The sequence below is a fragment of the Grosmannia clavigera genome (assembly GCF_000143105.1).
Source record: "Grosmannia clavigera kw1407 unplaced genomic scaffold GCSC_82, whole genome shotgun sequence".
In the NCBI taxonomy this organism is placed as follows: domain Eukaryota; kingdom Fungi; phylum Ascomycota; class Sordariomycetes; order Ophiostomatales; family Ophiostomataceae; genus Leptographium; species Leptographium clavigerum.
In genome coordinates, this window is record NW_014040576.1 from 900,933 (window position 1) to 928,311 (window position 27,379).

The 27,379-nt window shown below is 49.0% G+C and overlaps 9 protein-coding genes across 9 annotated transcripts; 6 read left to right on the plus strand and 3 right to left on the minus strand.

Annotated features, from left to right (window-relative positions):
• Window positions 1-809: 809 nt before the first annotated feature.
• CMQ_7918 (ubiquitin interaction motif protein) lies at window positions 810-3,916 on the plus strand (the record flags this gene model as incomplete). The annotated part of the gene is made up of 7 exons (XM_014313558.1): window positions 810-905; window positions 1,002-1,058; window positions 1,140-1,368; window positions 1,467-1,558; window positions 1,636-2,818; window positions 2,885-3,135; window positions 3,197-3,916. The coding sequence occupies 7 exons, from the start codon at window positions 810-812 to the stop codon at window positions 3,914-3,916; spliced, it is 2,628 nt and encodes an 875-aa protein (XP_014169033.1).
• A 223-nt stretch (window positions 3,917-4,139) lies between these two features.
• On the minus strand, window positions 4,140-4,829 carry CMQ_7777 (disrupter of telomere silencing protein; the record flags this gene model as incomplete). Its single annotated transcript, XM_014313417.1, has 2 exons — window positions 4,140-4,408; window positions 4,508-4,829. The coding sequence occupies 2 exons, from the start codon at window positions 4,827-4,829 to the stop codon at window positions 4,140-4,142; spliced, it is 591 nt and encodes a 196-aa protein (XP_014168892.1).
• A 738-nt stretch (window positions 4,830-5,567) lies between these two features.
• On the plus strand, window positions 5,568-11,383 carry CMQ_7965 (methionyl-tRNA synthetase; the record flags this gene model as incomplete). Its single annotated transcript, XM_014313605.1, has 12 exons — window positions 5,568-5,621; window positions 5,709-6,217; window positions 6,548-6,854; window positions 7,669-7,695; window positions 7,852-7,890; window positions 7,959-7,981; window positions 8,043-8,389; window positions 8,946-9,020; window positions 9,090-9,159; window positions 9,223-9,718; window positions 10,629-10,920; window positions 10,968-11,383. 12 exons carry the CDS (start codon window positions 5,568-5,570, stop codon window positions 11,381-11,383), a joined length of 2,655 nt encoding a protein of 884 aa, XP_014169080.1.
• A 2,671-nt stretch (window positions 11,384-14,054) lies between these two features.
• CMQ_7841 (translation regulator gcd7) lies at window positions 14,055-15,575 on the minus strand (the record flags this gene model as incomplete). The annotated part of the gene is made up of 3 exons (XM_014313481.1): window positions 14,055-14,136; window positions 14,209-15,402; window positions 15,478-15,575. The coding sequence occupies 3 exons, from the start codon at window positions 15,573-15,575 to the stop codon at window positions 14,055-14,057; spliced, it is 1,374 nt and encodes a 457-aa protein (XP_014168956.1).
• A 1,820-nt stretch (window positions 15,576-17,395) lies between these two features.
• On the plus strand, window positions 17,396-19,886 carry CMQ_7767 (zinc knuckle transcription factor; the record flags this gene model as incomplete). The annotated part of the gene is made up of 6 exons (XM_014313407.1): window positions 17,396-17,421; window positions 17,793-17,802; window positions 18,507-19,020; window positions 19,268-19,318; window positions 19,540-19,623; window positions 19,687-19,886. The coding sequence occupies 6 exons, from the start codon at window positions 17,396-17,398 to the stop codon at window positions 19,884-19,886; spliced, it is 885 nt and encodes a 294-aa protein (XP_014168882.1).
• Window positions 19,887-20,950: 1,064 nt separating this feature from the next.
• On the plus strand, window positions 20,951-21,757 carry CMQ_7842 (uncharacterized protein; the record flags this gene model as incomplete). The annotated part of the gene is made up of 2 exons (XM_014313482.1): window positions 20,951-21,007; window positions 21,077-21,757. 2 exons carry the CDS (start codon window positions 20,951-20,953, stop codon window positions 21,755-21,757), a joined length of 738 nt encoding a protein of 245 aa, XP_014168957.1.
• Window positions 21,758-22,046: 289 nt separating this feature from the next.
• CMQ_7945 (chaperone protein DNAj 3) lies at window positions 22,047-22,727 on the minus strand (the record flags this gene model as incomplete). The annotated part of the gene is made up of 1 exon (XM_014313585.1): window positions 22,047-22,727. One exon carries the CDS (start codon window positions 22,725-22,727, stop codon window positions 22,047-22,049), a length of 681 nt encoding a protein of 226 aa, XP_014169060.1.
• Window positions 22,728-23,890: 1,163 nt separating this feature from the next.
• CMQ_7776 (mRNA splicing factor RNA helicase) lies at window positions 23,891-25,441 on the plus strand (the record flags this gene model as incomplete). The annotated part of the gene is made up of 1 exon (XM_014313416.1): window positions 23,891-25,441. The coding sequence occupies one exon, from the start codon at window positions 23,891-23,893 to the stop codon at window positions 25,439-25,441; it is 1,551 nt and encodes a 516-aa protein (XP_014168891.1).
• Window positions 25,442-25,772: 331 nt separating this feature from the next.
• On the plus strand, window positions 25,773-27,271 carry CMQ_7993 (mRNA splicing factor RNA helicase; the record flags this gene model as incomplete). The annotated part of the gene is made up of 4 exons (XM_014313633.1): window positions 25,773-25,779; window positions 25,849-26,093; window positions 26,264-26,512; window positions 26,591-27,271. 4 exons carry the CDS (start codon window positions 25,773-25,775, stop codon window positions 27,269-27,271), a joined length of 1,182 nt encoding a protein of 393 aa, XP_014169108.1.
• Window positions 27,272-27,379: the final 108 nt, after the last annotated feature.

The window sequence follows — 27,379 nt, forward strand, 5'->3', positions numbered from 1 at the left end:
TTAAAGCAGGAGGCCATAACGGGTACATCTTTCCGGTACGAATCTGTGTAGCTAGGTAAATGCTTTTTTTTTACTTTCAACAATACTACACAACAATAATTGCAGTTTCGAAAAAAGAGCATAGGGAATTGCTAGGTGGACGGGTTGGAACTGAATGTACGGGCCACGTGACTGTTTAGCGGTCAGCCACGGCAAACCCGTGCCTGTATGCGTAGTTAGTAATCAAGCTAGTAGTGCACTGTCCACGATATTACCCCTCTCTGATTAACAGCTGGCCCTAGCTGATGCAAGACTTGAGGTCGAACCGCCGTCGTCATCTAAGATACTACACTTAATGCAGAGCTTTGGTTTCTGTGCGCTTTCGCACAGCAGCCCGGATACAGACATTATCCGCGCAGTAATCATAAGCTCCGTTTCCTGAGGCATAGTCTTTTGTTTCACTTTGGTGGCTCTGCTCTGCACTGCGCTCACGCTAAGCTGACGACGCTTGGTTACAGCAACACCCTCAACGTTGCCTTTATCGACGCCACTTTGTTCCAAAAGCCTGGCTGGAAACTAGTTGGAATACCGAAGCAGATGAGAGGGAAACAGTGCCGCGCAAAATCCAAAACGACGCTTTCAAGGACCCGCCAGTACAACACAGACACTGATTCTTATCTTCGCCACCTCTCAGGCGTAGAGCTTGAATTAATTCGTGTTCTTCACGCGTTGTTTGCACTGAGCTTGAGTGGAACGCTCAGCTGGCAGCCCCGGTAGCTGCCTGCTGCATCACGGCTGATCCTAAATTCTTTCAAATTTCGATAAACATCATGGCTGACCAAGATGAGTCATCTGTCGCCAGCGTCTGCGAATTCACTGGCCTAGACCCTGTTGTTTACCGTGAGCTTGTTGTCTCTGCGCTGAGGGTACGGGATCAAACTGCTCGAAATCACTCGTGTATGGGGAAAAGGGCGAAAGAAATACATTTGGCTAATCGTCACCCTCTATTTCTATCTCTACAGGAGAAGGCTGGTGATGTGGAAGCCGTGGTAGCCGCATTTTACGACGACGAGGTCAAGGTTTGTTTGGGATCTAGAATGCAGACTAGACCCTTTTTAATGCTCATTAAGCTTACGCTGACCCCGTCGTATATTATGCAGTTTCGCCAAATGTTTACATGGAACGAGGCACACTTTGTTAGCGATCGTGACGGCACGAGCAATGACACCGGTCTACCCAAGTTTAACGTCCAGGGACCTGACGATGTTTCGATCATCCATGGTGTATCGCCTACTGGGCACCACCTAGGCGCACCGTCACGCCCGCCGTCACGGACCCAATCACCGCTGGGCCGGATGGTAGACTGGACAACGCAGGCAAACCGTATCAGTATGTTGCAACAGCGCTTGCGACAGGACTTTTTTTCTCTTTCTCACCCCCCCGCCGCCCCCGCCCGCGCCCCTAAAGTTAACTGACGGTCGAAGCAGGCACTTACAACTCTCAAGCCGAAGAGGACACCGAACTGCAACGAGCTCTGGCTGCGTCCGTTTCAAGTCTGCACCCACCACAGGAATCTGGGGTTACTGGTGGTGAAGCTGATACCAGTCTGCCCTTTTTTTTGGCCCTGCCAACCGAGAAACATATGATCTCAACCAGTGGGCAATGGTGAGGGCTACGCCTGATAACAAGGAGTTGGGCCCATCTTCTAGGAGACGAGCGCCTGGAACACCGGCCATTCTGCGCTGCCGGAAGGAGGGCAGCGACACATACAACCTTAATGCTCTCCTCACCATCTTACATTCCGTGCCTGGAGTTCGTAACACTTTTTTGCGTTCTGGACAACCAGCGAGAAATTATGGACAGGATCCAGATTGGTGGAAGGGAAGCCTCTCGTTCTCGATAGGCGAGTCATCACAAGAAGGAGCATTGTCAACAGCGGAAGAATCGGTATCGAGGATCGCAACCACACATGACCGCGCGCGAAATTTCACCGAAGAGATACACCGTATAATGGCATTTCTTGATGGCACCGATAGGGTTTATGGGTCGGCTGATATATTCTCTAATGCTAAGCTCTTGGGAGAGTTATGGGATGATAAACCGGATCGCTTATTCTTCAATTTTTTCAAAGAAGTCAATCCCCCTGAAATATCGGAAACCCTTTTCTCGGATATTGGTCTGGTTGGTGCCGCTGACGAGGACGATTGCACTTATATTGAAAGCTACGCGATTCTTGACGCCAAGATTGAGAGGGGACAATACTTTGGAGAGTTACGAGATATCTACAACATTCTGGATACCATTTACTGGGTGGATCTTGGGGGTGTGTCGATGGAACCAATAGCCACGGCTAAGATGGCTGTGTCAACCAGACTCGGCATGATTCAGATTTTCAACATTTGCGTCGATGGTCTCGAACAGCCTGTAGAAATCCCGGAAGTTTTTTTTCCAGACAGGTATACGGCGGAGAACCGACAGCTAGCTTTGCAACTGCAGCTGAAGCTACGGTCCGTCGGTCAAGCGTTTAAGGAGAGTGATGACATGTGCAACAAGATTGCCACATTCACAGACAAGTCGAGTAACTTCACGCTAAGCCAGGCTACTTTGTCCGAGCAAGCTATCGGGCTAGGAATGCAGAAGCTCTGGCAACTCAAGGCTGCTGCGTTTTGGAAGCAACACGAGGTATCGGTGGGGACGCCCGAAGAGTTTGACTTCAGTTTGGCCGATGTTGATGTCACCGAGCTCACAGCTCCAGAGGATTTGAGGGTGGAAAAGGCAATCCAAGCAGAAGTTGCTGTGCACCGAAAAAAACTAACAGACATCGGCAATAAACTGCAAAGTAAGCTTGTGGGCCTAAGCTATTGCAATCATGTGTTTACAGGACTTTTATCTGACATTCCCCAAGAGCTTCGAGAAGAGAAGGAAGCCTGTGAGGAACTTCTTCGTCAACTGAGATTACGCAACACCGGCCCAGCTACAGCGGATGACTGGAATCCAACCCATCGCTACAGGTTGCGTGGCATCATAGTTTCTAGCGGCACATTCTACATGTGCCGGCTAAAGGCAGATACTGATGATGAAGTGCTCATGAATGGGGCCGATCAGTGGTGGCGGATCTCCTCCTCCGCATCTGTCTCGGAACCTGTGCGCATTGAGGTAGGCTTTTTTTCTTTTTCTTCGTTCCCCCCTTGCGACTTCAAACTGAGCAGTCGTACAGAAAACATCGATAGAGATGGCACAACAAGCAGCTTTCAGGGATAATAACAGGCCAATTGTTGTCTATGCAAATGATGCCGCGATAAATGAGACTCTGGAACCATTGTCTGATTCGTTACGAACATTTGTTCGCTTTGATAACCGCTTCTTTAAGCAGGAGCTGGTTGGTGAAGGACCGCGCGAAAAGAAGCGAATGCCAACCGAGCCACCCACATCGCCATCTAAGCGACAACAACGGTCTAACAGCATTGATTCGATGGCGACAAACAAAGCGTCCGTGGATGAATTGTCTGACCGTGACATGAGCGACGTACTGCTTGTTGCGGGGCGCTTCGTTGTTTCCGAAGGTTTTGACGATGTACTTGTTGAGAAAGATGGCGAGGGATATGGAGACAGTACGGCCAACGGAACTCCCCAGGATGTCCAAAGAACGGATAAAGAGGGTTGCCTAGGAACAGAGATGGTTCAACTGGCCATAAGTCGGCCAGGCGCACAGACACCAGCAGGTGTGGCTGGAATGGACGGAAATGAGACGCGACTTGGCACTGAAAACGATGGTGTCAACGGTAAAGAAGATGGTGCCGATGATAAATGCAACACTTCTCTCCGGCAACGACAGTCAAATGAAAACATGGCACATGACAAAGTTAGTTTGTTGGCTGATTGGGAATATCCCGAAGGTCGTTATGTGGGGCCTCCAGATGGCACCAAGGAGCCATGAGGCCATCAGAATAACAAGGCTTGGAGCTGCAAATCAAGCGTAGATGGGTGCTGTATGTCGATACTGAGCATCATATGCTGTTTTTTACCGGCTATGATGCACGTGTGCACACTGTAAATAAAGAGATACGAAGTTACTTCTAGCTCGTAGACTTGTTGCCTATTATGTCCGGCTACTACCGAGCTTCACATCTCACCAAACATGGGGCCACCTCGGTCCAGTTTTACTCCTTGGTTTGGCTCTGTACCAGCTTCCGGACGACATCCACGGTCCCATCAGGGCTGCCAGATTCAGCGACTAGCACTTTACCGGCTTTATCGACGACAAAAACGCCACGGGTAGTGCCCTTGGGTTCCTTTTTGAGCCCGATGGCTTTAATGAGTGTCGCATTAGGATCGCACAGCAGCGGATAAGGAAGGTTCTGGTTCGTCTTGAATGTCGTGTTGGCCTTTGGCGAGTCCGTAGACAGACCATATATAGCCAGGCCACTGGCTGTCAGCGGGATGTAATCATCGCGGAACAAACATGCTTGTTTCGTGCCTGATTGATTAGCTTGAATTTTGACTACTGCAAGGCATGGATAGCGCCTACATCCTGGAGTTGATGCCTTAGGGTATGTGAAGAGAACAACACCTGCCTTGCTGGCGTCGACAAGAGCTTTGAGTGTGGTCTTTTCTCCCTCATTATTCTCGATATAACCACCGAAAGTTTCAAAGTCGATGGCTGAGCCAACGGTAGGGAGGCTCGAGGCAGAAGGTTCCTTTTTCACTTTCTTAGTTCCTGCCTTTTTCTTGGCGATTGTGGTTGTTGCAGCCACGGAAGCCGACTTTGACACAGCCGAAGTAGCCTGTCTTTTTAATGCCGGGGTTGGCACCGATTCAGTCGCTTTTCGTTTGCGCAACACCACAGGCATCTTGCTTATTTGGCTATGTTGAGAACCAGTGAAATGTTCAAAAATCAAACCGCAGGGGACAAGGGAAAGCTAAATCTAGTATGCAAAAACGTGAACTTGTCAAGAAAAATAAGGGGTTTGGCTGGAAAGATATGAGCTTGGCGCGACGATGATGTGAAAGACAAGTAACTTGTACAGAGATTCAGAAGGGGGAGGGGTAGGGGGCAAAAGCTAGACGAGGAATTGGCATGGCTGGGGAAAAGCGACGTGAACTATCCATCCAGGGGGAGCTTTGGCCAATCAACGTGGGCAAGGCTTTGCATGATAAATAGTAGAGCGACAAAAGTTAAGTGTTCGTCAACTTACAGCCATTGTGTTTCGGGCGAGATAGGCAAAAAAAAAGGTCAAAATTGAAGCAGTTGGAAAGCCGTATAGGTGAGGCGGGAGAGAAGTATGCACTACGTTGATGCTTGAAGACTAGGCCGACGTCGCCATTCAGCATGTTGTACTCCGTACTCCGTATCGATTCGACCATTGATCATCGGCATTAGTACCGCTGACCAATAAAATGGGATATTATGTAACTATGTCCCGCTTATTTTTGGATCAGCTGACAACCCGCCCCAAGGCAGATTTCCAAACTTGCCGTTGTGCTCCGTATCAAGACAATAGGACTTCAACCTCTTCTACCAAAGCCTGAACCTCCCAGTAGGCTATTTTTTCCCCCCGGCCAAACTTAACCATTGTCCGACCGTTGCAATGGCATCGAAGGTAGTCTCGAAAGTCGTTGGGGGGGTGATGAGCATCAACGAAGTGAGTTGTATCGGCGATTGCACTTCTGTCAAAGAGGATTTGCATGTTCCGTTTTAGCCACATTCTAACCAGCTTTCTCTCTACTAGAAACAAACGCTGCAATCAAAAGGGATATGGGAGGCTTTGCGCCGCCTCACAGTAATTGACGAGAACCGGAGCAACGGCGTGCCCTTAAATCCTTACTTCCGCAATCCCACGCCTGGTGCACTGGACCCCCTGAGCTACGACGATCCTATCACTTTGCCCGCTGGTGACATTGCTGGCAACCCGTACTGGAAACGTGACGCCCGCCGGAACTATCCACGCCTCAGCGTAGTGAGCCAAGCGGACGTTGTGGCCCTTCTGACTGTCGGCAGCGCTGCAGCGCCAAAGACTGACCTTGTTGGGGCTGCTGGCGCACAGGCGCTTGTAGCAGCTGCCGAAGAGGGCCAGACCAAAGGGTTGGGAGGACACCTGGCTGCCAAGCCACCTGTTGACGCTATCAAGGACTTACTTGTTGATGGCCTACCCCCTACCCCCAGTGGGCAGAGCCTGGCAAGTGGCTCGTGGGACGTTCATAAGTACAAGCTGACAGCGGAGCCGTCGTATTCGGAAGGGTATGCTCTTCAAACTCATTCAACAGACGTACGTTCTATTTACTAATGGTCTCAATAGTTATCCCTGCCGGTCGTTTCAATGAAGATGTGAGATAATACGCGCAGTATCTATATCGTATATAGTTGCCACGGAAGATGGGATATCGCTGGGAACTTGAGAATGTGTGAAGTGCTGTGTCTTTCGTCCTTCTATCTTGACCTCCCTGATATGGGCACCGTCAGCATTGCACTGCGATAATTTGAAGAAACTCCCATCTTTGAAATACGGCAAACGCTACCGACCCACAAACTTGCAAACTCGCCCATACCGTCACAGTCCCTTATGGGTAGTGAGACGTTTGTGTTTGGATTTCCTTACAAGGCCGCTTTTGAGTCGAAGTCATCGTGTATTAGCTACAGTGTCGGTGTCTTTTCCGATGGCACTTTAGCCGGAACGGAGGCTGCTGCTGTGTTCGCCGTTTGTAATGATGGTAATTGTTGCAAAGGAAACGGCGACGACGAAGATCCTAAGATTGTCGACTCGCCCGTGGCTTTCTCCACTATTCGTGCCTTTCCGCTCGCTCGCTTAACGCGATTGTCGAAATCGGTAACGGCCTCATCAGTGTTCCCTACCGACAAAGTCCCGGGCTCTATCAATGTATACAACGCCCGTACATTCTTCTGTAGGCGTGTGTTGTGTGGCAGATAGGACAAATGTCGAAAGGTGCTTCGATACACGCGGTCTTGTGGCTTTTCCAAACGATTTGCCCAGACAACTGTCTTGCCGTAAAGGCGACCGCTCTCGAAAAACTTTTTGAACCCCGTCTCCAGGCCTAACGTGCGGCCCTCGTTCTGCCCTGCTTGATTCCCATCGTCTGTGCCTTGTTGGTATCCTTCTAGATAATAATGATCCTCTAGATGTAGAATTTCTTCAAGCGGGTCGGCGGCCATTTTCAAATCTCGATTTTATAGCCTTAGTAGACGCATACGGAGTATATGTTGGTTTTTATTCAGCAAATATAACTCCGTACTTTGGGCATGTTACGTCGTACGTATTATTCGCACTCTAATATATGGAGTACCGAGTAATATAACTCGTAAAGTAGCTTACTCCGTAGTGGGGCACTAATTGCGCGTTATGTGAACCCCTCTCTTCCCCTCGTCTTATTATGTATGATGACTCCTTGATATAGAGTAGTAAGCACTTGAAATTTTCCACTGGATTGTTCGCATTACACCTCACAACTGCGACATACTTTCACCAGTCTGATATTCTATCCACACTCTTCCCGAACTATAAGCTACCTCAAGACTGACCAGAAAGAGCCCCTTTTCATGGCTACCAACGATACAATAAGACCCGTGAAGGGTAAAAAGAACGTTTTGATCACGAGTGCGGTTCGTCTACCCAGTCCCACTGACAGTTCCATTGCTGAAGCATGCTGTTGCTAATCGTGAATTAAATTTAATAGCTGCCATACGTCAACAATGTCCCTCATGTTCGTCCTCCAAGCCCACGGCTTGTGTTTGCAGGAAAAAAGCCAATGAAGCACAAGGAGATAACAGTGTATGCTGATTAAATTAACTCGTCGCAGCTGGGAAATATCGTTGGATCTACCTTATCCGCGGACTGTTTCTCTCGCTATTCAAAACAGCGTGGGAACCCCACTCTGTATATCTGTGGTACTGACGAGGTGAGCTCATCCGGCGCTTTTTTTTCGGAAGCCTTTGTAGAACAGTAATGACTAACATTAGTACTTAGTACGGAACCGCAACAGAGACCAAGTATGCCAATTTCTGTCCCTGCCGAGAGTAGCTTGATGCTGATACTTCTCTTTTTGTGTAGGGCGCTGGAAGTTGGCATGAGCCCTCGAGAATTGTGCGACAAATTTCACAAATTACACAAGCAAATATACGACGATTTCGATATCAAGTTCGACTACTTCGGCCGTACGAGTACCGATAAGCACACTGAAGTCGTCCAGGATGTCTTCTTGAAGCTGTGGGAAAAAAAGTGGCTCGAGGAGCGTGTCACCACCCAACCATTCTGCGAAGGGCACAATGCTTTTCTCGGTAGGACTTGCACTTCTTATACTATGTACCAAATGACCCTGCTGACGAGTGATTTTCAGCCGACCGATTTGTCGAAGGAACCTGTCCTCGTTGTGGATATGACGACGCTCGCGGAGATCAGTGTGATCAATGCGGCAACCTTCTAGACCCGTTTGAACTGGTACGTTGTATACGGATATCTATTTCTGTCTTGGAGCAGTATGGGGGGTTTTGACACGCAAGTAGATCAACCCTCGCTGCAAGGTCTGCAAAGTCAATAAAGCGCCTGTTCCCCGCGATACCAAACACATCTTTCTTGCTCTAGATAAGTTGCAAAACAAGATTGAAGACTGGTTTTTGAAAGCCAGCAAAGATGGCAACTGGTCGCCCAACTCCATCGCAATCACTAAGTCATGGCTTGACAAGGGTTTGGAGGGCCGGTCTATTACGCGCGATTTGAGCTGGGGCGTGCCAGTACCTCTCCCTGGCTATGAAGGGAAAGTAATTTATGTCTGGTAAGTATCTTCGATTCTTCTTCTGTACTCGCAGTCGCGACTATAACGATGGTACTGATGTTAACACTGCCGCAGGTTTGATGTTCGTACATTCTATTGGTCTACAAATTTTGTACGTCAGCTTCTGACTGTTGTTTAGGCCTGTATCGGTTACCCATCCATAACAGCTTGCTATACAAAAGACTGGACGGACTGGTGGAAAGCGGACGATGTAGAACTTTATCAGTTTATGGGCAAGGACAACACGCCATTCCATGGTAAGACTCTCCATCATCCTTCCGTTACGAGCCATTTGTAATAACTTATCGTCTCAACCCCTCTATTAGCCGTCATCTTTCCAGCTTGCGAAATTGGCACGGGAGACAACTGGACCATGGTCCACAACATTTCGACGACGTGAGTCACAGATTAATTCTCATCCCGATCACATTTGTTCGCGCTGACCCTATGAATATACAGGGAGTATCTTAATTACGAAGGAACAAAATTCTCAAAATCTCGGTCTATAGGCGTCTTTGGTGATCAGGCCAAGGATACTGGCATTCCGACGTCTGTTTTCCGCTACTATCTACTCAGCTCAAGACCGGAGCACAGTGACACGCAGTTCGAATGGAGTTCATTCGTTCTGGCGAACAACTCCATCCTGCTTGCCAATATAGGCAATTTCATCAACAGAATAGTGAAGTTCGTCAACGCCAAATTTGATGGGATCGTGCCGGAATATTCGCCAACACTCACTGACGATAATTTTGATTTCCCTGGTTGGATTGGCGATGTGCAAAACCTCCTCGATGAGTACATCAGCGAGATGGATTTTGTCCACCTACGCAGCGGGGTGGAGAAGGCAACTGCCATATCTAGCCAAGGTAATACCCTGTTGCAGTATCGGCTGGATAATTCTTGTCTAGAGAAAGAGCCTGAAAGGACCAAGACCGTCATTGGATATGCTCTGTCTGTATGCTCACTGTTGGCATCGGTTCTCTCACCGTTCATTCCGGCGACTTCGGAGGCTATCTCGACTCAGTTGAATCTCCCTTTGCAATTGATCACGGACAAATTTGACCCATATAGTGTCAAGCCTGGCCACAAGATAGGCAAACCTGCCTATCTGTTTTCTCGTATTGACGACAAAAAGGTGGCCGAATGGAAAGAGAAATTTGGCGGTTCAGCTGAGACCAATGCTGCGGAAGCTGAAGCTAAGAAGAAAAAGCAAGAAGACAAGGAAAGGAAGAAGGCGAAGAAAGCTGCTGCCAAGGCGGCGGCTCTGGCAGGATCCGCAACGGAAACATCCGCCTCAACGATGGAACCAGAGACAAAATCATTACCGGTGCGGGAAAATTCAGAATAGACGTGGCGCAGATTCTAAAGAAGTACACCGGGCACAAACCGAGGGAGGCTGGGACTGAAGGTGAGGAAGGGAACAGTTCAAATATACCGATATTTTTGGGAGTTGTCTGGCAATATTGATTTGTGTGCAAGATATCAAGTAGGCTTACGCCATAGTTCTACAAAACACTGGACGCAGTAAATGATACTGGCCCTTGCAGCACGGTTAGAAACTTGGTGATGCTGAGTATGGAGTATATTTAGTAAATGTTGGTCCTGAAACTACGGAGTACGGAGTATTACACGGTACTCCGTATTCTGTATTGAAAGAGGTGGGACCCACAATATGTAGCAATCCGACAAGATTGCGAAATACTCCGTAGGTGGGAAAGCTTTTAATACCCACATTCACAACTGCACTGGACTGAAAAACATACCCATGCCATTACCATCTACACCTGTCGCCATATTCACCACATCGCTCTGTGCCATTCTTTTTGTGACTGCTTTTCTTTACCATGGATATTCGCCCTTTACAGTCATCGGACCTACCGTTGATTCAGCACGCGAACCTAGAGAATCTCCCAGAGAACTACTTGCTCAAATACTATTTGTACCATGCCATGACCTGGCCACAGCTGAGCTATGTCGCCGTCGACGTTAGCCGCCCAGCCAAGACACCATACGACCACCCCAAGATTGTCGGCTACGTCCTGGCCAAGATAGAGGAGGAACCGGCGGATGGCGTGCAGCACGGCCACATTACCAGCATCAGTGTGATGCGTACGCATCGCCGCCTCGGCATCGCCGAGAAACTGATGCGACAAGCCCGTAAGATTCCAACACACGTAATACAGAGGAAAAACTGACTTTGAAAGAGCTCGCAATGGTCGAGACATTCGGTGCCCGTTATGTCAGCCTTCATGTGCGCGTGTCCAACTTCGCTGCCATACACCTATACTGCCAAACCCTTGGATTTCGCAACGATAAGACTGAACTTAAATACTACGCTGATGGAGAGGATGCGTATAGTATGAGACTAGATTTAGACGACTTGCGGCAACAGCTGGAAGGCGAGATTTCTGAAAAGAAGGAGAAGCGGGAGAAGAAGGTGGGAGATAACGACGCCGAGAAGAAAGAGGTTGACGGAGCGTTCTCCGACGAAGGGGAGCCGGTTGGAGAAGCTGGCCATGCGGTCCACACAAGTCGGGAACGCAAGGTCAAAGTTAAAGTCGGCCGAGCACTTGGCGTTGGCGAACTGGTGGAACGGGTTGAAGCAAAATCGGCGGCATGACACGAGCCTTGGTAGAGGCTGACCGATGTGATACGTCGAAAATATAACGAGAGCATAGTCGAAGCAATTCTGAGTCTACTTTGACGAGATAGAACTCCTCGAATTGCATATTTGCAAGTGGCTCAGTAGGTCATCACATCGATTGTAGGTTGATTTTTACGTAGCTATCTCGAAAAACACCCATGGCCGGTTTCTGTTGCTAGTTCCCGCGCGTACATTTCATCTGCCTGAATCCAGGGATCCTGCTCATCCTTGCCAATCTATTCACTCCATGAGACAGTACTCCGTACCTCAATTTCGTGCCTCTGTACTTCGAAATTTGCATCATCATCTTCAGTCCGCTTATCCCCGCCTCTGGACGAGTAAGTTATGTGTTCTTTCTTGTTTGCTATCATTTGATCCAGTTGCTCCTGCATTCGAGCGAGCTCTGCTTGTTTCTCTGCCATTACTTGGTCCGTGGCAGCTACTTCGTGAATCTCGCTTCTCTTCTCAAGCTTGTTGACAGGTGTAGCACCAGGCCTATGCACAGGGACCTAGGCTGAAATACGAAGTCCAGTGCCACGGCCAAAGATACCACATCCGCCACGGTCGAACCCACAATAGCCAAAATCTCCGCGACTGAAATTGGCACGAGTATGGGGCCCAGAGCCGCCTTTGGCGCCCCGGTTACAGAGACTGTCTAGGAGAGGGGGGGATGCTACCAAGACCCATACTAAGATACGACCTTCGAGCCGCGATGCAATGACTTCACCGAGCCTTGATATGCGATAGTCAGTATTGAGCATTACAGCAACACATGACCTGGCAATCTAATGTAGGGGACGAAATGTCGTGAAACACTACAGCCCTTGGCGAAACTATATGGTCCACACCATGCAGATGCTGGCTGTACCAGTAACGTCCACCAGCGAATTGATTGTGGCCATGCGAATGGTCATGATAGCCCTGATTGATTAGAGGACATATTCCAGCGAGTATCAGCCTCGTCAAAGTCTATATTGCTATAATTTCATACCTTTGGCCATAATGAGGGATGGAGTCTTGCTTGTCTTGCTTTCGCTTGTGCTCGCCTTCTTGTCTTCGCTGCTTATCTTGTGCTCTTGTCAACTCTATTTGCGTTCTTGTTTGCACTGCCGGCGGATCTGACGGTTTTGCTTTTTAGGATGCTTGCGCAGTTTTCGTCGAGCCTGCCTTTGACTCCGCATAGTATTCTCCACTGCTGCAATAACACCTTGATTTCCAAGCGTAGGGTATTGACGTTCGGGATGGCGGGATTCGTGGCACGGCCGGTACTGGGCACGTTTTTTGGATGACCGTGTGCTAGGCCGTAAGTTAGCTTGGCCTCACCGTTTCATCCGTTGTTGGCATGTCGGGGATATTCTAATCATCGTTGGATATGTTTGCGCACCGGAAGCTGGTCTTCAATTTGGTCTTCATATGGTAACAGTGAGCCAACAGAGTAAGCTGTCGAGGAGGAGCTGTCCGACAAGGAGGACGAATCGAGATGCGACGACAACGATGCTAAAGATGGCAACGATAACGATGCTTGATACGAATGAAATCGGTATTTTCGTGGTGGTGCTCGACCGTTATTTCCATAGGTCCCACCGTATTTACGGCCACGTCCGTTTGCTGCAGTGTCAATCGCATTGCCACGTGTTTGATTAAAGGTTTGACGATTTCTACCAATGATTTTGTTTTCCGTGACCAACGGCTTGGTCTGCAGAAAACCCCTGTTCTATGGCTGATCAATCGAGCCAGTAAATAGCTCCGTCAGGCGGCCTGCATCGGCTCCTTTAGGCTGTAAAGTACGGCGCTAGCTACTGATGCTTGAGTTTTTTTTCTTTTGACAGGAACGGCAACATCGCACCGATTACCAGAAACAGCAGCCATACTGCCGGCCGAAGAACCGTAGCCAAATTGACCCTCGAGTCCACGTCGCCTGAAAATCCATCATTTTTCTGACGTACCGTGGCTTCTGCACGTTGTAGCTGGCTTGGCGAGCCAGGACGTGGTGCTACCACAGCCATCAGTCCTTCGCCTGGCTCTGTCCGTTCCGGCCCGGCTGCAAGTATACATCGTTTCTGATAAAGCAGAGGTGGCTTCATACTAGGGAGTGCTCATGGCTGCTGAAAAGGCGAGATCCAGGAGCTTCTACAGGCACATATGAAGAGACCAGACAGGCAGCACTGATGAAAAGGAGCAGACGCCAGTGTATGCAAAAAGAAACAAGCAGATGTGATAGAGGGGAGAAGCACACAGTATACGCTGTATAATTCAGATCTTGCCGTTACACTCTGTATCGATTTAATAAATGATGATATCGGCGGCTCAGGCAGTAGTTTCTGACAGTCGGCTACTGTTTATTTACGACGTAATAGCCAGTCACCCTCCTCCACAGACTCAACCTCAATTTGGTGTCGGGCCGCTAGTTGCTGAGCACCTTCTTCAGTCTATGGGGCAATCTTCAAAACGAAATGTGCTGACGCGGTTTGCTTTATCTTCCAGCGCCTGTCTTGTGACCTCCTGATACCGTAGATCGAAAAGCTGCAGAGCGATTGACTGGACTATGTTTGATTTACCATAGGCCTAAATGGCTGCCAGAATTTGCATACAGTGATAACCCGTATTACACCGCCGGTCCAGAAAAAATACCATCTAGCCTCCTCCTCTACTGTCCGTATAGCTCCAAATCCTCATTTTTGTAGTGGTCTGCAATTACGCTTTCGAGATAGTGTTTTGAATGCGGCCCTCTGCAAGAAATCGTTAGTTAGCGCAAACACAGCTTTCTTGTCGAGGGACTTTAAGGCTGGATAGAAGCATACAAATTGGTTACGTAAATGTCAATCAGGCCGGGAGGTAGGTATTCCGTCATTGCAGATTCGATTTTGATGCCGTCCAAAATTGCACCGTCCGCAAAGCGAGCAAGCCTGCCTGGATCTCCCCATTCTACAAATGCATCCGGATCCGTCCAGGACTCTGGGGAAACCTTATACACGCCGCCCACAACAAGAACTGTGCAGCCCTGGGCGTGGGCCGCTCGAGCAACCCGCCCTCCTCCGCTGTCGACAAGAACGCCGCCGTCGGCTGCGATGGCTCGTGCGTCGAGCACAATTTTGCTTGTCCGGGGAATGTAAGAGGCCACAGCGTTGTTGGCTACCCGTATGACATTGACTTTTGCTGCACTCAACCGCTTCAGAAGAGACGCGTAGCGCTCGCCAACAGCCTGAAGTCCAGTAGAGGAATGTGTCGGACTATTGTCGTTCACCAAGAACAGCGTGTATCGCCGTCGCAACGCCGCTTTGACCAGAAACTTTTCTACTGATCGGGAGGGTGCATAGACCATCACAAAGTCGCCTGGCTTAATCTGCCCTTCAGCAAAGCCGGCGATCTGGTCATCCGCTTGGCCAATCTCGTCTTTGATTTCTTCTATACCGTCCACAATCTCGTCCCTGAGAGCGCTATGTCTCCCAGCAAAATTGACCGCGCTGCCATGACCTTGGCCTGAGGCAAGATGCACAGGTGTTGATGCACCCGAGACAGTCGAACTCGCATCTCCGCCAACTGAAGGCGACGGCTCCGCCGCAGATAGAAGGTTAAACATGGACTGGTACGAGCCCGAGGCTGGCACAAGGGACGCTTGGCGCGAAGGTCGTGGTAGAGAAGAAGAAATTGGAGCGTGCGCTGAAGTTGGGGAAGCAGAAAACGAAAGAGATGTCGCTGCTGCTGTGGTTGCCGCCGTGCGCAGATCTGGAACGAAGTCTCCACCAGTTTCGTTGGCGTTTTCGTTCCGGTCTTCTTCAGCTTCGTCTCTGATAAGGCCTAGAACCCGTCGAATGATGTTACCGATGACCAGCTCCTGCGGCTGTGCATCGACTAACTTCCGTCCAACCTGATACACACGATCTAGCAGCTGGTCAACATCGGCCCATTTTGACTTGACAACCACCTGCGAGAGAATGTGCGCAGTTGCAAGAGCACATTGCTCTGGGCCATGTATTTGTCGCCTCTTCAAAAGTCTACCCCCCGGGCGCAGAAAAACACCGTCAGTATGCATGTCAAACAATCAGGAGGTCGAGTGGGCCGGCCCATACGTCACAGCTGTCTCGACGGACGCCTCCAAATGTAACTTCGAGTTGAAGTAGGATTCAAGGTTAGGCGCGTGGCCATTAATATGGTGTTTCGGCGCCATGGCTGTGGACTGAGCTTGGTGTTTTTTCTTTTCAGAGAAGCGATGTATCTTATATACTTCTGGTCCAGGCACACCAGCACATATGCTATCCTCTTGATGACTCAAGGAAAAAACCCCTCTCAAACTTAGCGGGGCCTCTAACCTTATGTAGCCGCTGCTTAGTCAGTCGCTATATTGATTACGACGTACCCACAACGACGATTCAGACGCTGGAAAATTCAGAGAAAGTTATGTCGATCCCATCACAACACGCGCATAGTAGGCGAAGTGAAGACAGGGCGTGGAGAGAATATCTCCCACACGACTATGGACTTTGCCTCTTTGCTGCGATAGACAATACGCTGAATTATCGCTAAGGCCTGCTTGAGACACCAGCATCGTTAAAGTTCGGGTCAACGGAGCTTCTCAACGTCTTTCTCTTGACCTTGAAAAAATGGGCTTCCTTCAACCTGCGCTGTCTCTTCTGGATCCTTGGCTTTTTATGGCTACTTCGGCCTATTTTCTACCCCCCACTATAGTTCGTCTGGTCAGAAAACGCCAATGGGCCTCTTTGTTCAGCTGGAGCCAATTCAAAGAAGTTTGGTTTGCTACGTTTTGGAGGTGGGCAGGTCCGCAGGTGCGCGCCAGTGGTGAAAGTATTGTTGTGCCTCTTCTGCAGGGACGGACAAGCTACGGTCGCGTCTTGGACGAAAGCGAAAAGAAGGTGTTCACACCTATAAGCGGTACAGTTGTCGAGATCGGTTCTGGAAGTGGCATGTGGGTTCCAGTTTTCGGTAGCCTTGCTGACGCTGCGAAAACTTCCAAAAACGAGGACAGCCTTTCAGATATTGCTACTCGCTATCATGAGTCCTCTGGCGGTGCAAGTACAACTGGTAACATAACCAAAATTTTCGGTGTCGAACCAAACTTCGCTGTCCATCAGGCGTTGAAAGAACAAGTGATCGCAGCTGGACTCGAAGGCGTATATGAAATTTTGCCAGTGGGAATAGAGGATCTTGCCAAAAGTGGACATGTAGTCAAGGGCAGCATCGACTGTATTGTCTGCGTTCTCTGCCTTTGTGGTATCCCCGAACCTTTGAAAAACATCCGAGAACTTTACACCTACTTGAAGCCCGGTGGTCGCATATATGTGTACGAACACGTTCGATTCTCCGGATATTTGGTTATTGAGTGGTATCAAAGTAAGTTCTATACAGCCGGTAATCTTGCAGTCTTTTCACATGGGTGTTTAACATATTTAAAGGGCTTCTTAACTTTTTTTGGCCACAAATGATCGGGGGTTGCCAGCTTCTGCGCGACACCGGCCATTACCTGAGAGAAGCAGGGCCTTGGAGTAGCATTGACCTTGCACAGCCTATCACCGAGCCATGGTATCATGTCTTGCCTCATATAGTTGGAGTTCTCACGAAATGAGTGCTACTCATTATATCAAGCGGGCGACCAAAAACCTAAGAAAGACAAGCTGCATGAGCTGCCCTGTATGCATTATCTGTATATCTTGCATTCTTAAGTTTAGTAATGCATCTCACCCATTGTACTATATGCCTTCTGGAGATATGGCCATTTTTGTTGACCTATTGTATCGACGGTATTAAGAAGGCTTCGCTCAATGTTCGACCACATTCCAGGAGCGCAACGATTAAACACCAAACTTCTATCGGCTAAATGCGCGGCTGATTGTATTTTTGGTTAAAAAGCCATACGTCAAGGTACTGCTGCTCATCATGTATGCTACTCTTATTCTCTATCTGCGCATATTATTTGCGTTTTATATTAGCATTCGGTCATGGATTTTAGTCGCAAGTGAGGAGCCGTGAAACATGGCGAACAAGGCTTTTTTTGATAAGTGCGCTCTCAATAAAAATACTTAGCCTGGGAGTTCAGCCTGGTCTCTTTGAAATCCATAGATAGCCTGTTGAAGACTCATTAATCATATTCGATAGTGAATGCATATGTATGGTGTTTCACTCTAAAAGTAGCGCCAATATTCCAGTTCGCTCCTTCCCTTTTTGTTGCACGAGTGCATTTCCTTGACTTTCTCGGTCCTTCTTTTGTCTTGCAGAGTCGCTACTACCTGTTCTCATCACCGATTCAATTCGATTTTGTATTTACTGAAAAAAAAAACCCCTTCTCTGCTCCTTTCAACTTTCACCTTCTTCCACCTTCTTCAACTTACCCTGCCTGGAAACAAATGCTTAATAAAAAATAGCAGCACAGCCAATACGAGGTAGGTTTTGCTTGACCTTTCTTTCATGTTCTCCATTGTTATCCTGCATCTCTGCATTTTTTTTATTCACAAGCATACCTTGCAAAGCTCACTAATGCGTGATAACTAAAGATTCCATCAACTTTCAAGTTGCCAAACGAGACGCAGTATACAATGTCGTGGGATGAAGCTGGCCATGGGCCTGGCACGGCTGTCGATCAAGGAGAACAGTCTTGCTATAACTGTGGCGAGAGCGGGTATGATCGTCAACCTTTCGCCGTTGCTTATTTTCAAATCCGTAACTAATGCTGTCTGTAACAGTCACAGCAAATTCGACTGCCCTGTACACCGCCAATTCAGTGGACAGTGCAATTCTTGTGGCAAGGACGGACATATGTCAAAGTACTGTCCCGACTCCGGCCCCATGGTGTGCCACCGATGCAAAAAGGAAGGGCACATGTCGAAGGATTGTGAAATGCCCGTTATTTGTCCGCGTTGCAATGAAAATAACCATGTTCAGGACTGCCCCTTGCCTATGCTTTGCCGGGTATGCGAGCAGGAGGGACATCTGGCCAAAGATTGCCCGGCTGCTCCGCCTCGCGTTTGCCATAATTGCCGAGAGGAAGGTGAATAAGATAACCATTCAGTTCCCTTTTCAATTCATTGGACCGATACAATCTAACTGGGAAGGCCATGATGCTTCCTCTTGTGAAGCCCCTCGAAAGGTCGATCGTGATGCCATCCCGGACCATTCTCCCGAAGAAGCTCTGGAATATCTCATCCAAGCTATCGGGGAGAAGGACCTTGGTGATGTTAAAATCGCTGTCCAGATGTATGTGAAGGCACTTCCAAAAACCACATATGTTGGCCTTGAAAAGCTGCTGCGAGCCAAAAACATACCCCTCTTCCTCATTGGGGTGGAGAAGATAGACATGGCGTCAACCTTCACCAATATGGACTTTCAAGGAAATTTGGACAAACAGTTTAGCGTCACGTATCGCTTCCAAAGTCGTCCGTCTCGGCCCCGCGAGAAAAACATCTGGCCAACCAGTGCTGAGGAGAATTTGGCTCGACTTGCCAACGGAGGGGAGCCTGTGCCTCGTGGTATTCCCCTGTGCTCTAACTGCAAAGAACTTGGCCATATCAGTCGCAATTGCCCGATTGAAAAGCAGGAAATACTCGACAAGGCTACAGTGACCTGCTACAACTGCGGAGAAACAGGCCATCGTGTTCGCGACTGTAGGCAGTCCCCGAGTATGAAACCTCCTAATTTCAAAGAGACAACCTAACTGTAACGATAGGCAAGACGCCTAGAACGGACAAATTCGCGTGCCGGAACTGCGGGTCAGCATCTTGATTCTTTACTTTCCACATATAAGGATAGGGCTGATTTTTACTAGGCAAAGCGGACACTCTGGCAAAGTTTGTATGCACGCCCAGTGTTCCTTCACCGAATGGTGAAAGTGTGCTTGCTAATATGCCTTAGGCCCAGAGCCGAGGTCGGCCGAGAACGTCGAATACCGGAAGTGCGGTGAAAGTAAGATGCGAGATCCTCGTTGTATATATAATGGGACGTCATGCTAATACGGTTGAATCATACAGCGGGGCATTTTTCCAAAGACTGCCCTCAAGGTGGTGGCGACAACACTTGCCGAAATTGTGGCCAGGAGGGCCATATGGCACGCGATTGTGCTGAGCCCCGGAAGGTCGTCTGTCGCAACTGCGACCAAGAAGGACATGTCTCTCGTGACTGCCCAGAACCTCGGAATGTATCCAAGATGCAATGCCACAATTGCGATGAGTACGGGCACATATCTAAGGACTGCCAGGTGCCGCGAAACAGTATGTGTTGTCTACATCGGCTACTATTTGTTTGGCAACTAATGCGTGCTTTGTACGTCACAGTGGATCGAACACGGAACTTCAACGGCCAACAGACGGACCATTTCCGTCCAGCTTGCAAAAACGAAGCATCCATGGAAGCGGGCGGTGATGCTATGATGGCTAGCAATAGCTTCAGCGGGCACAATTTTGGCTGCGAAAGGGACAATGCGCCCGATGTGACTGATGCTACTAATGTGGTTGCTGGTGATGGTGTATGGTAAAAAACACCTGAGCTCGTTTCAGTAAACTGTTCTGAGCCGTTATAATCTTTGGAACCACGGGGCTCAAAGACAACGGGTAGAGAGTCATGATGCGGACACATATTGTTTACGGCAGGCTTAAGGAAGTGCCAAGCACGAGGGTGCGGAGTACAGACAAATGCTATTAATCAACTTAAACCCCGTCCGACTCCGTGTATTGGACGAGAAACAACCAGATACACGTGTTTCCCACTAATTTCACAACTGCCTTGTTAAGATACTTGCAGTAAGTGGGTCGGTCGGTGTAGAGCTATCCGGGTCGTACCACAACAGCCGATTCGAGGCTCGATTGGAATTTGCATTCAAATAATCCTCCACCCCGCCAACTCCGTCCGCGCGTTCCTTTCCCTTCACAATACCTAAGCCGATTGCCACCTCGAAGCTCGCGATAACCTTCGAGGAAGGGTATACTCTTAACTAATTTGGGGGTGTCTTCCCCCTTGGGCTGCCTGCCATGGCTCCGATTACCTACCCTGCGACTGCCACCACTGCTAGCGAAACAACAGCGACAAACACTACGTGCCGATCTAGAGACAATGCATCGGCAACAAGCCAGAATTTATCAGCGGATACCGGAAAATTGATGGAGAACGGTGAGATACCGAATATGTCACGTCCTTGAACCTTCGAAGACGACATCAGCTGACAAGGGCCATTTTTGAAGTAGAGGAGAGGGACTTTTTCTGGACCTATACGGAGGAACCGCACCGCACTCGACGTTTGGCTATAATTAGAGCACATCCGGAGGTCTGCCTGAACTTGCGTCTGCGTCCCGTATGATACATTGCCTAACAGGGTTTTAGGTAACCAAACTCTGTGGGCCCGAACCCCTAACGAAATATGTCGTTCTAGGCGTTGTGATATTGCAGATAGCACTCGGCTATGCCCTCCGCGACACCCCTTTTTTCTCCTGGCGGTTCTGGGCGGTTGCCTACGCAGTTGGCGCTTCTGCAAACCAAAATCTGTTTCTGGCTATCCATGAGATTTCACACAATTTAGCCTTTCGCTCACCTCTAGCCAACCGAATGCTTGCCATCATAGCGAACCTGCCGATTGGGATTCCCTATAGCGCATCTTTCCGGGTACGGTGTCAATGCTTATACTTTTACTTGCGAGAAGACCCACTGACATTTGCAAATTTGCATCTACAGCCCTATCACCTGACGCATCACAAGTCTCTGGGTGTTGATGGCTTGGACACAGATCTGCCAACTGCTCTAGAAGCTTGGTTTCTCGACTCTATCCTAGGAAAAGCGTTCTTCTGTACCTTTCAGATATTCTTTTATGCTTTACGGCCCATGGCTGTGCTGCGTATCCCTTTCACTTGGGTTCACGCCGCCAACGTGGTCGTCCAGGTTGCCTTCGATATCATTCTTGTCAAGACGCTAGGGGTTCAACCCTTACTATACTTTCTCGTATCTTCCTTTTTGGCGGGCTCACTCCACCCCCTGGCTGGCCATTTTATTGCCGAACATTACGTTTACGACTTCGTCAGTCCCGAGGCTGCTGACCCGACCAACGGCATAGCTATCCCTGAGACATACAGCTATTACGGCCCCCTCAACGTGCTCGTCTACAATGTAGGCTATCACAACGAGCACCACGATTTTCCTGCAGTGCCATGGACACGCCTGGAAAAACTGCGACAAACTGCCCCAGAGTTTTATAATGATTTACCTCATCATGCTAGCTGGACCTACGTTATCTGGCGTTTTATCTGGGACGAAACAGTTGGCCTTCACTGCCGCGTAAAACGCAGAACCGGTGGACGCATTGTTGGTGGGCGGCAGGCGAAGGTGGCAAACTGGACAGAAACCGAGATTCAAGCTTGATTAGGGAAGGTTACTCGGGGGCTATATTTTTATCCGATGTGATGTCCCGTCTTTCTGAATTATATTTGTGCTTGGCATGTCTTGCAATCCCGGAGTTGGAATAAAGGCAGTACTGAATCCACATCGTTATGGGCTATAGTTTTATACCACACGCTAAAATCATCAATGACCCTATATCATATTCAACTTGAACGAGTAAACCAAATTACTGCAGCTGTCTACTCGTAGTCCGGCCATATTTACCAGCATACTTGCGGCTTTACCAAAACAATATGCATGCCTGTTTCCATCAGAGTTCCTCGTGAGATTGTTTATGAGTTTGGTTTGGTCGGTCCGGGCGGCCACTGTCTTTCTGCAAGTCGACCATAATGTTGCTTCGCCATTTCTCCCAAACCACCCGGAAGTCATCTGCCATCCTGGAATCAAGCTGGTCTGGAATAATGACGACATATTCCACATACAGATCGCCAAATTCTGTTGTATGGTATACACTGTCTCCGTCCTCGTTCCAGATCGGCATTCCCTCACCCTTGACGGTCTCAACATGACCAGGTTGTACAACCTGACCACGCTTGCGACATAGCTGGACGATGTGGCCGTCCAGGTGTGTTATATTCCGCGTCCAATCACCCATCCACGCTTCGCGTAAAGAGATAACCTCCTTCCAGAAAAGATCGTTATCTCTGCGACGGAAGAAAACGCCATCAACGCGGTCCGGATTATCGCCTGGGTCACCAGCTTCTTTCTCCATCAGCGTCACGATGAGGTCACCCGCAACATAGTCAGGGCTAGCATCGGCCTCGTTTTCGTAAACAACACGCGACTCCTTAGCCGCACCACGCTGAACTGTCAATGACACAGTTGTCGGCCGGCGCACCACGCGTTGGCCCTGACACACGGCACACACGTGCTTTATAGACTTGCCACGTCCGCCACATCGGTCGCAATGCATCTGGACTTGTTGGAACATGCCCGGGGCTAGCTGGTGCTTGGTCACGACTATCCCACGGCCGTGACATTTAGGACATGTGTCTACTAATTTGTCCGCCGCACCTGTGCCATCGCAATGTTCACAGATCTCTTGCTTGTCCCACTGGAATTCGACTGTGCGACCATTGTAAAAATCTGACAGTGATATTGCAACCTTCAGCTCGACATTTGGGCCACGCCGTTCACTTGGCTGGCCAAAATGCCCCCCACCCCCAAAGAACCGACCGAAAACATCAAACGGGTCATGATGGTGACTACCACCTCCCTGCTGTTGATGCTTTTTGAGTCCTTCGTGGCCATACTGATCATAAATTTTTCGAGTTTGTGGGTCACTTAAAGCTTCATATGCTTCAGATACTTCGACAAATTTGTCTTTTGCGTTCGAATCACCCCTGCGTCCAGCAGCTGGTTAGAATGTTTTTTAACTTAGCAAATCGCCCAAAGAATAAAAGATGTTCTCACGGGTTCTTGTCAGGATGATATTTTTTGCTCAATTGACGATAAGCAGATTTCAACTCTCGGTCGCCAGCATCCCGCTTTATTCCGAGGATCTGCCTCATGATTGAAGCGTAAGAAAAATGTCGTAAATATTTGGTGTAAATATCCAGTCCATACCTTGTAAAAATCCTCCGCGCAAAATGCGAAGTGAACCATGTACAGTAGAAGCAGAACCACTGCTTTATGAAGAGCCACCATTCTCAAGCTATAGGAGCCGAAAAATGCAGAAAGTGCTGATATAAGGCTGCTGTAAGATGCCTTTGCCTGTCAATTGTAGTCATGCAACTGGCCTGTCAGAGGACTGGGTGCAAAAATCGAACGGTGTTCCCCCCTGAGGGGAGCCTGAGTCAATATTAGAACGAAGGTATGTGGAAAAGGGAATGACGAGGGACGTACTAAGTATCTGAGTTAGAATTGGAGGAACTTGAGGAACAATAAGATACCAATCATAGTATCAAGCACCTTATCCAAAATAAGAAAACACCAGCGTGTTATTGTCTTATCAACTATCGTCTCCGGATTCGGGAAAATGTTAGTCCGCATTACGAATTTGTAAGATACTTCGTATACTCCCGTACTCCGTACTTCATTCGTTCTTCCTAGGAATCAAGACCTCCTACAGCTATCTAGTACAACAATACGACAATGTCCGCCAAAAAGTATGCGTTTGTTTCTATGGACCATGCAGATGATGCAGAGACGAGAGGAGAAAAGAAAAGCAGGACACAAAGGAGAACCAAGAGTCACAGCTCTTTAGGCCAATCCCAGTCGCATCGGAGCCGATCGCGGTCTAAGGAACGAGAGCCGAGGAAGCACTACAGCAGCCGGGCCAGAACAACACGACGAAACGAACGCCGAAACGATGAATTTGACGATCGCTGGGAGGATGAGGGGCTAATATCAGAAAGGGAAGACCTACAGCATGACACGGATGAGTTTCCAGAATCTGCACCAAAGCGTCTTAAATTGAGCGAGCGGACTCTTCAACAATCTGGCTATGGGCGGGCAGAATCGCAGACAGGAAATCATGGAATTGGGGAGGAAAAGGGACACTTGGAACCAGACCTGACTGACCATGGCGACTTACCTGCGATCGCAAAAGAGGAGTTAGCGGCTCAGCAAGACCGCGCCGAGAGGGAAGCCTTCACAGATCGACTGAAAGCTCGGGATGATGATCGTTCCAAAAGAAAGAGCACAGGTATGAACGAATCTGCGTCTGGGAGACAGTTGGGAGAGGATGCCAAAGCACGTAGCGAGGCGGCCCCTGAACTGCGGCAACGCGCGCGCCAAGAGTACCTGAAAAAGCGCGAGACAGAACGCCTGGCCCTATTGCGGAAGCAGGTCTCAGAAGAGACTTTGGAGTTGCGAAGCGGTGCTCCCCTGTCAGAACGAGAGAAAGCTGAGTTTGTAAAAAACCGGGAGATTTTGCGGCTTGCAGAAGAACGACTGCGCATTGATGACCACTTGGACGGCTACAAGATGCCGGAGGACTATATTACTGAGAAAGGAAAGATCAACAAGAAGCAGAAAGAAGAGGCACTTTATAAGCGATACGTTGACAAGGACGAGTACGGACAGGAGAAATTTGTCACGGAGTATGAAGAGTGGGAACGTGAGCAGGCAACCAAAGCGAAGGCGCAAATCCAGGGCCGTGAACGCGGGAACGAAAACCAGTACGACTTTGTTCTCGATGAGGCACAGTACATTGATTGGTCACTCGATTCACGCCTACCTGCTGAAGGCAAGGGCTTGTCAAAGGAGCAGCTATTCTTACAAGCTCAGATTGATGCGGCCGAGAAACGCCAATTGTCGATGCAAGAGACACGCAAATCCTTGCCTATATTTGCATATCGCGATGAATTCTTGGCTGCTATGGAAGAGCATCAAATTCTCGTGATTGTCGGCGAGACAGGCAGTGGAAAGACAACACAGCTCCCGCAGTATCTCCACGAAGCTGGGTTCACCAAAGGCGGCATGAAGGTTGGCTGCACACAGCCGCGGCGTGTAGCGGCTATGAGTGTAGCAGCTCGTGTCGCGGACGAGATGGGCGTCAAGGTCGGCAGGGAAGTCGGCTACGCCATTCGGTTCGAAGATTGTACAAGCGACAAGACAATACTGAAATATATGACGGATGGCATGCTACTTCGAGAATTTCTCACGGAGCCAGAACTTTCAGGATACTCTGCCATTATGTAGGTCTACTGTTCGATGTCTTCTGGCTCTCACATCTGGCTTTCAACGTTTGTTAATATATGTAGGATTGACGAGGCACACGAACGCACAGTCCACACTGACATTTTACTGGCACTGGTGAAAGACTTGGCACGAGAGCGACGCGACCTGAAGCTATTGATATCTTCTGCCACAATGAACGCAGAGAAATTTGCTCTATATTTTGACAACGCTCCGATATTCAACGTACCGGGGCGTCGGTACCCGGTTGATATTTTTTACACACCTGCGCCTGAGGCAAACTATTTGTTGGCTGCAGTGACGACGGTTTTTCAGATACATACCACCCAGAAGCATGGAGAGTGAGTACTCTGTATGTTTATGCATTTCAGCTCACTGCTAACAGGCAAGTATACTGGTTTTTCTCACAGGCCAGGATGAAATTGAAGCAGCAGAACAGCAGATCACCGAGATATCGCGCAAACTTGGAGGGCGTATTAAAGAGCTTGTCATATGCCCTATCTATGCGAACTTGCCCTCCGATTTACAAGCAAAAATTTTTGAGCCGACTCCAGACGGTGCCCGAAAGGTAGTGCTTGCCACCAACATCGCCGAGACAAGCCTGACGATTGATGGAATTGTGTATGTCATCGACCCGGGATATGTCAAGGAGAATGTATACAATCCTGCAACAGGCATGTCAAATCTAGTGGTTGTACCTTGCTCGCGTGCCTCTGCCAATCAGCGCAGCGGTCGAGCTGGACGCGTTGGCCCGGGAAAATGTTTTCGTGAGCGTCTTGTTGCCATTGTGCTTGACTACTCGTTTCTACTATTCGCTGACATTAGCTAGGGCTGTACACAAAATATGCATATATGAATGAGATGGAAGAGAGTACGACACCAGAGATCCTGCGAACCAACCTGAATAGTGTCGTGCTGCAACTCAAAAGCTTGGGCATTAACCAGCTCCTTGACTTCGAATTCATGGATCCTCCGCCAACAGAGGCTTTGATCAGCGCCCTAAATCAACTATTTGCACTGCAGGCGCTGAACCACAAGGGAGAACTGACCAAAGTCGGACGGCAGATGGCAGAAGTGAGTATCCAGTTGCGGACCTGCTGGCTAATTTACGTTGCCGTCGAGTGTGCATATCCATCCGCTAACTTGGATTAGTTCCCCACAGATCCTATGCTCGCCAAATCCGTCATAGCAGCTGGCAAGGAAGGGTGTGTCGAGGAGGTTTTGTCAATTGTGTCGATGCTTGGAGAAGCGTCGGCTCTTTTTTTCCGACCGAAAGACAAAAAGATACACGCCGACAGTGCACGGGCCCGGTTTACGGTGAAAGACGGCGGGGACCATCTTACGCTTTTGAACATTTGGAATCAGTGGGTGGACAGTGACTTTTCGGCTATCTGGACCAAAGAGAATTACCTTCAGCAGCGGTCATTGACGCGGGCGCGTGATGTAAGGGAACAACTGGCCAAACTTTGCGAGCGGGTCGAGGTAGAGCTGTCCTCAGTGGGTGCAAGCCACATGATTCCCATCAAGCGGGCCCTCACGGCTGGCTTCTTCCCCAACGCGGCAAGGATGCAGCGTGACGGTGCTAGCTACCGGACTGTCAAGAGCAACACGACCGTGTACATTCACCCAAGCTCAGTGCTGATGGGTATCGACCCTCCGGCACGCACGGTGATTTATTTTGAGCTGGTACAGACGACGAAAGAGTATATGAGGTCTTGCCTACCTATCGAGGCGAAGTGGCTTTCAGAGTTAGCACCTCACTTTCATAAAAAAAAGGACATGGAGGCAATGGAGGAAAAGAAGATGCCCAAGAGCTACGAGCAAGCTCACTGACACCAGAAGGCAAAGCTCAAAAAGTACCGTTCAACATATGACGGCCAGGTGATTGACTTATCACCTAACTCATGCATAGTTTACCAGTTGGCCTTGATAAAGACCGGT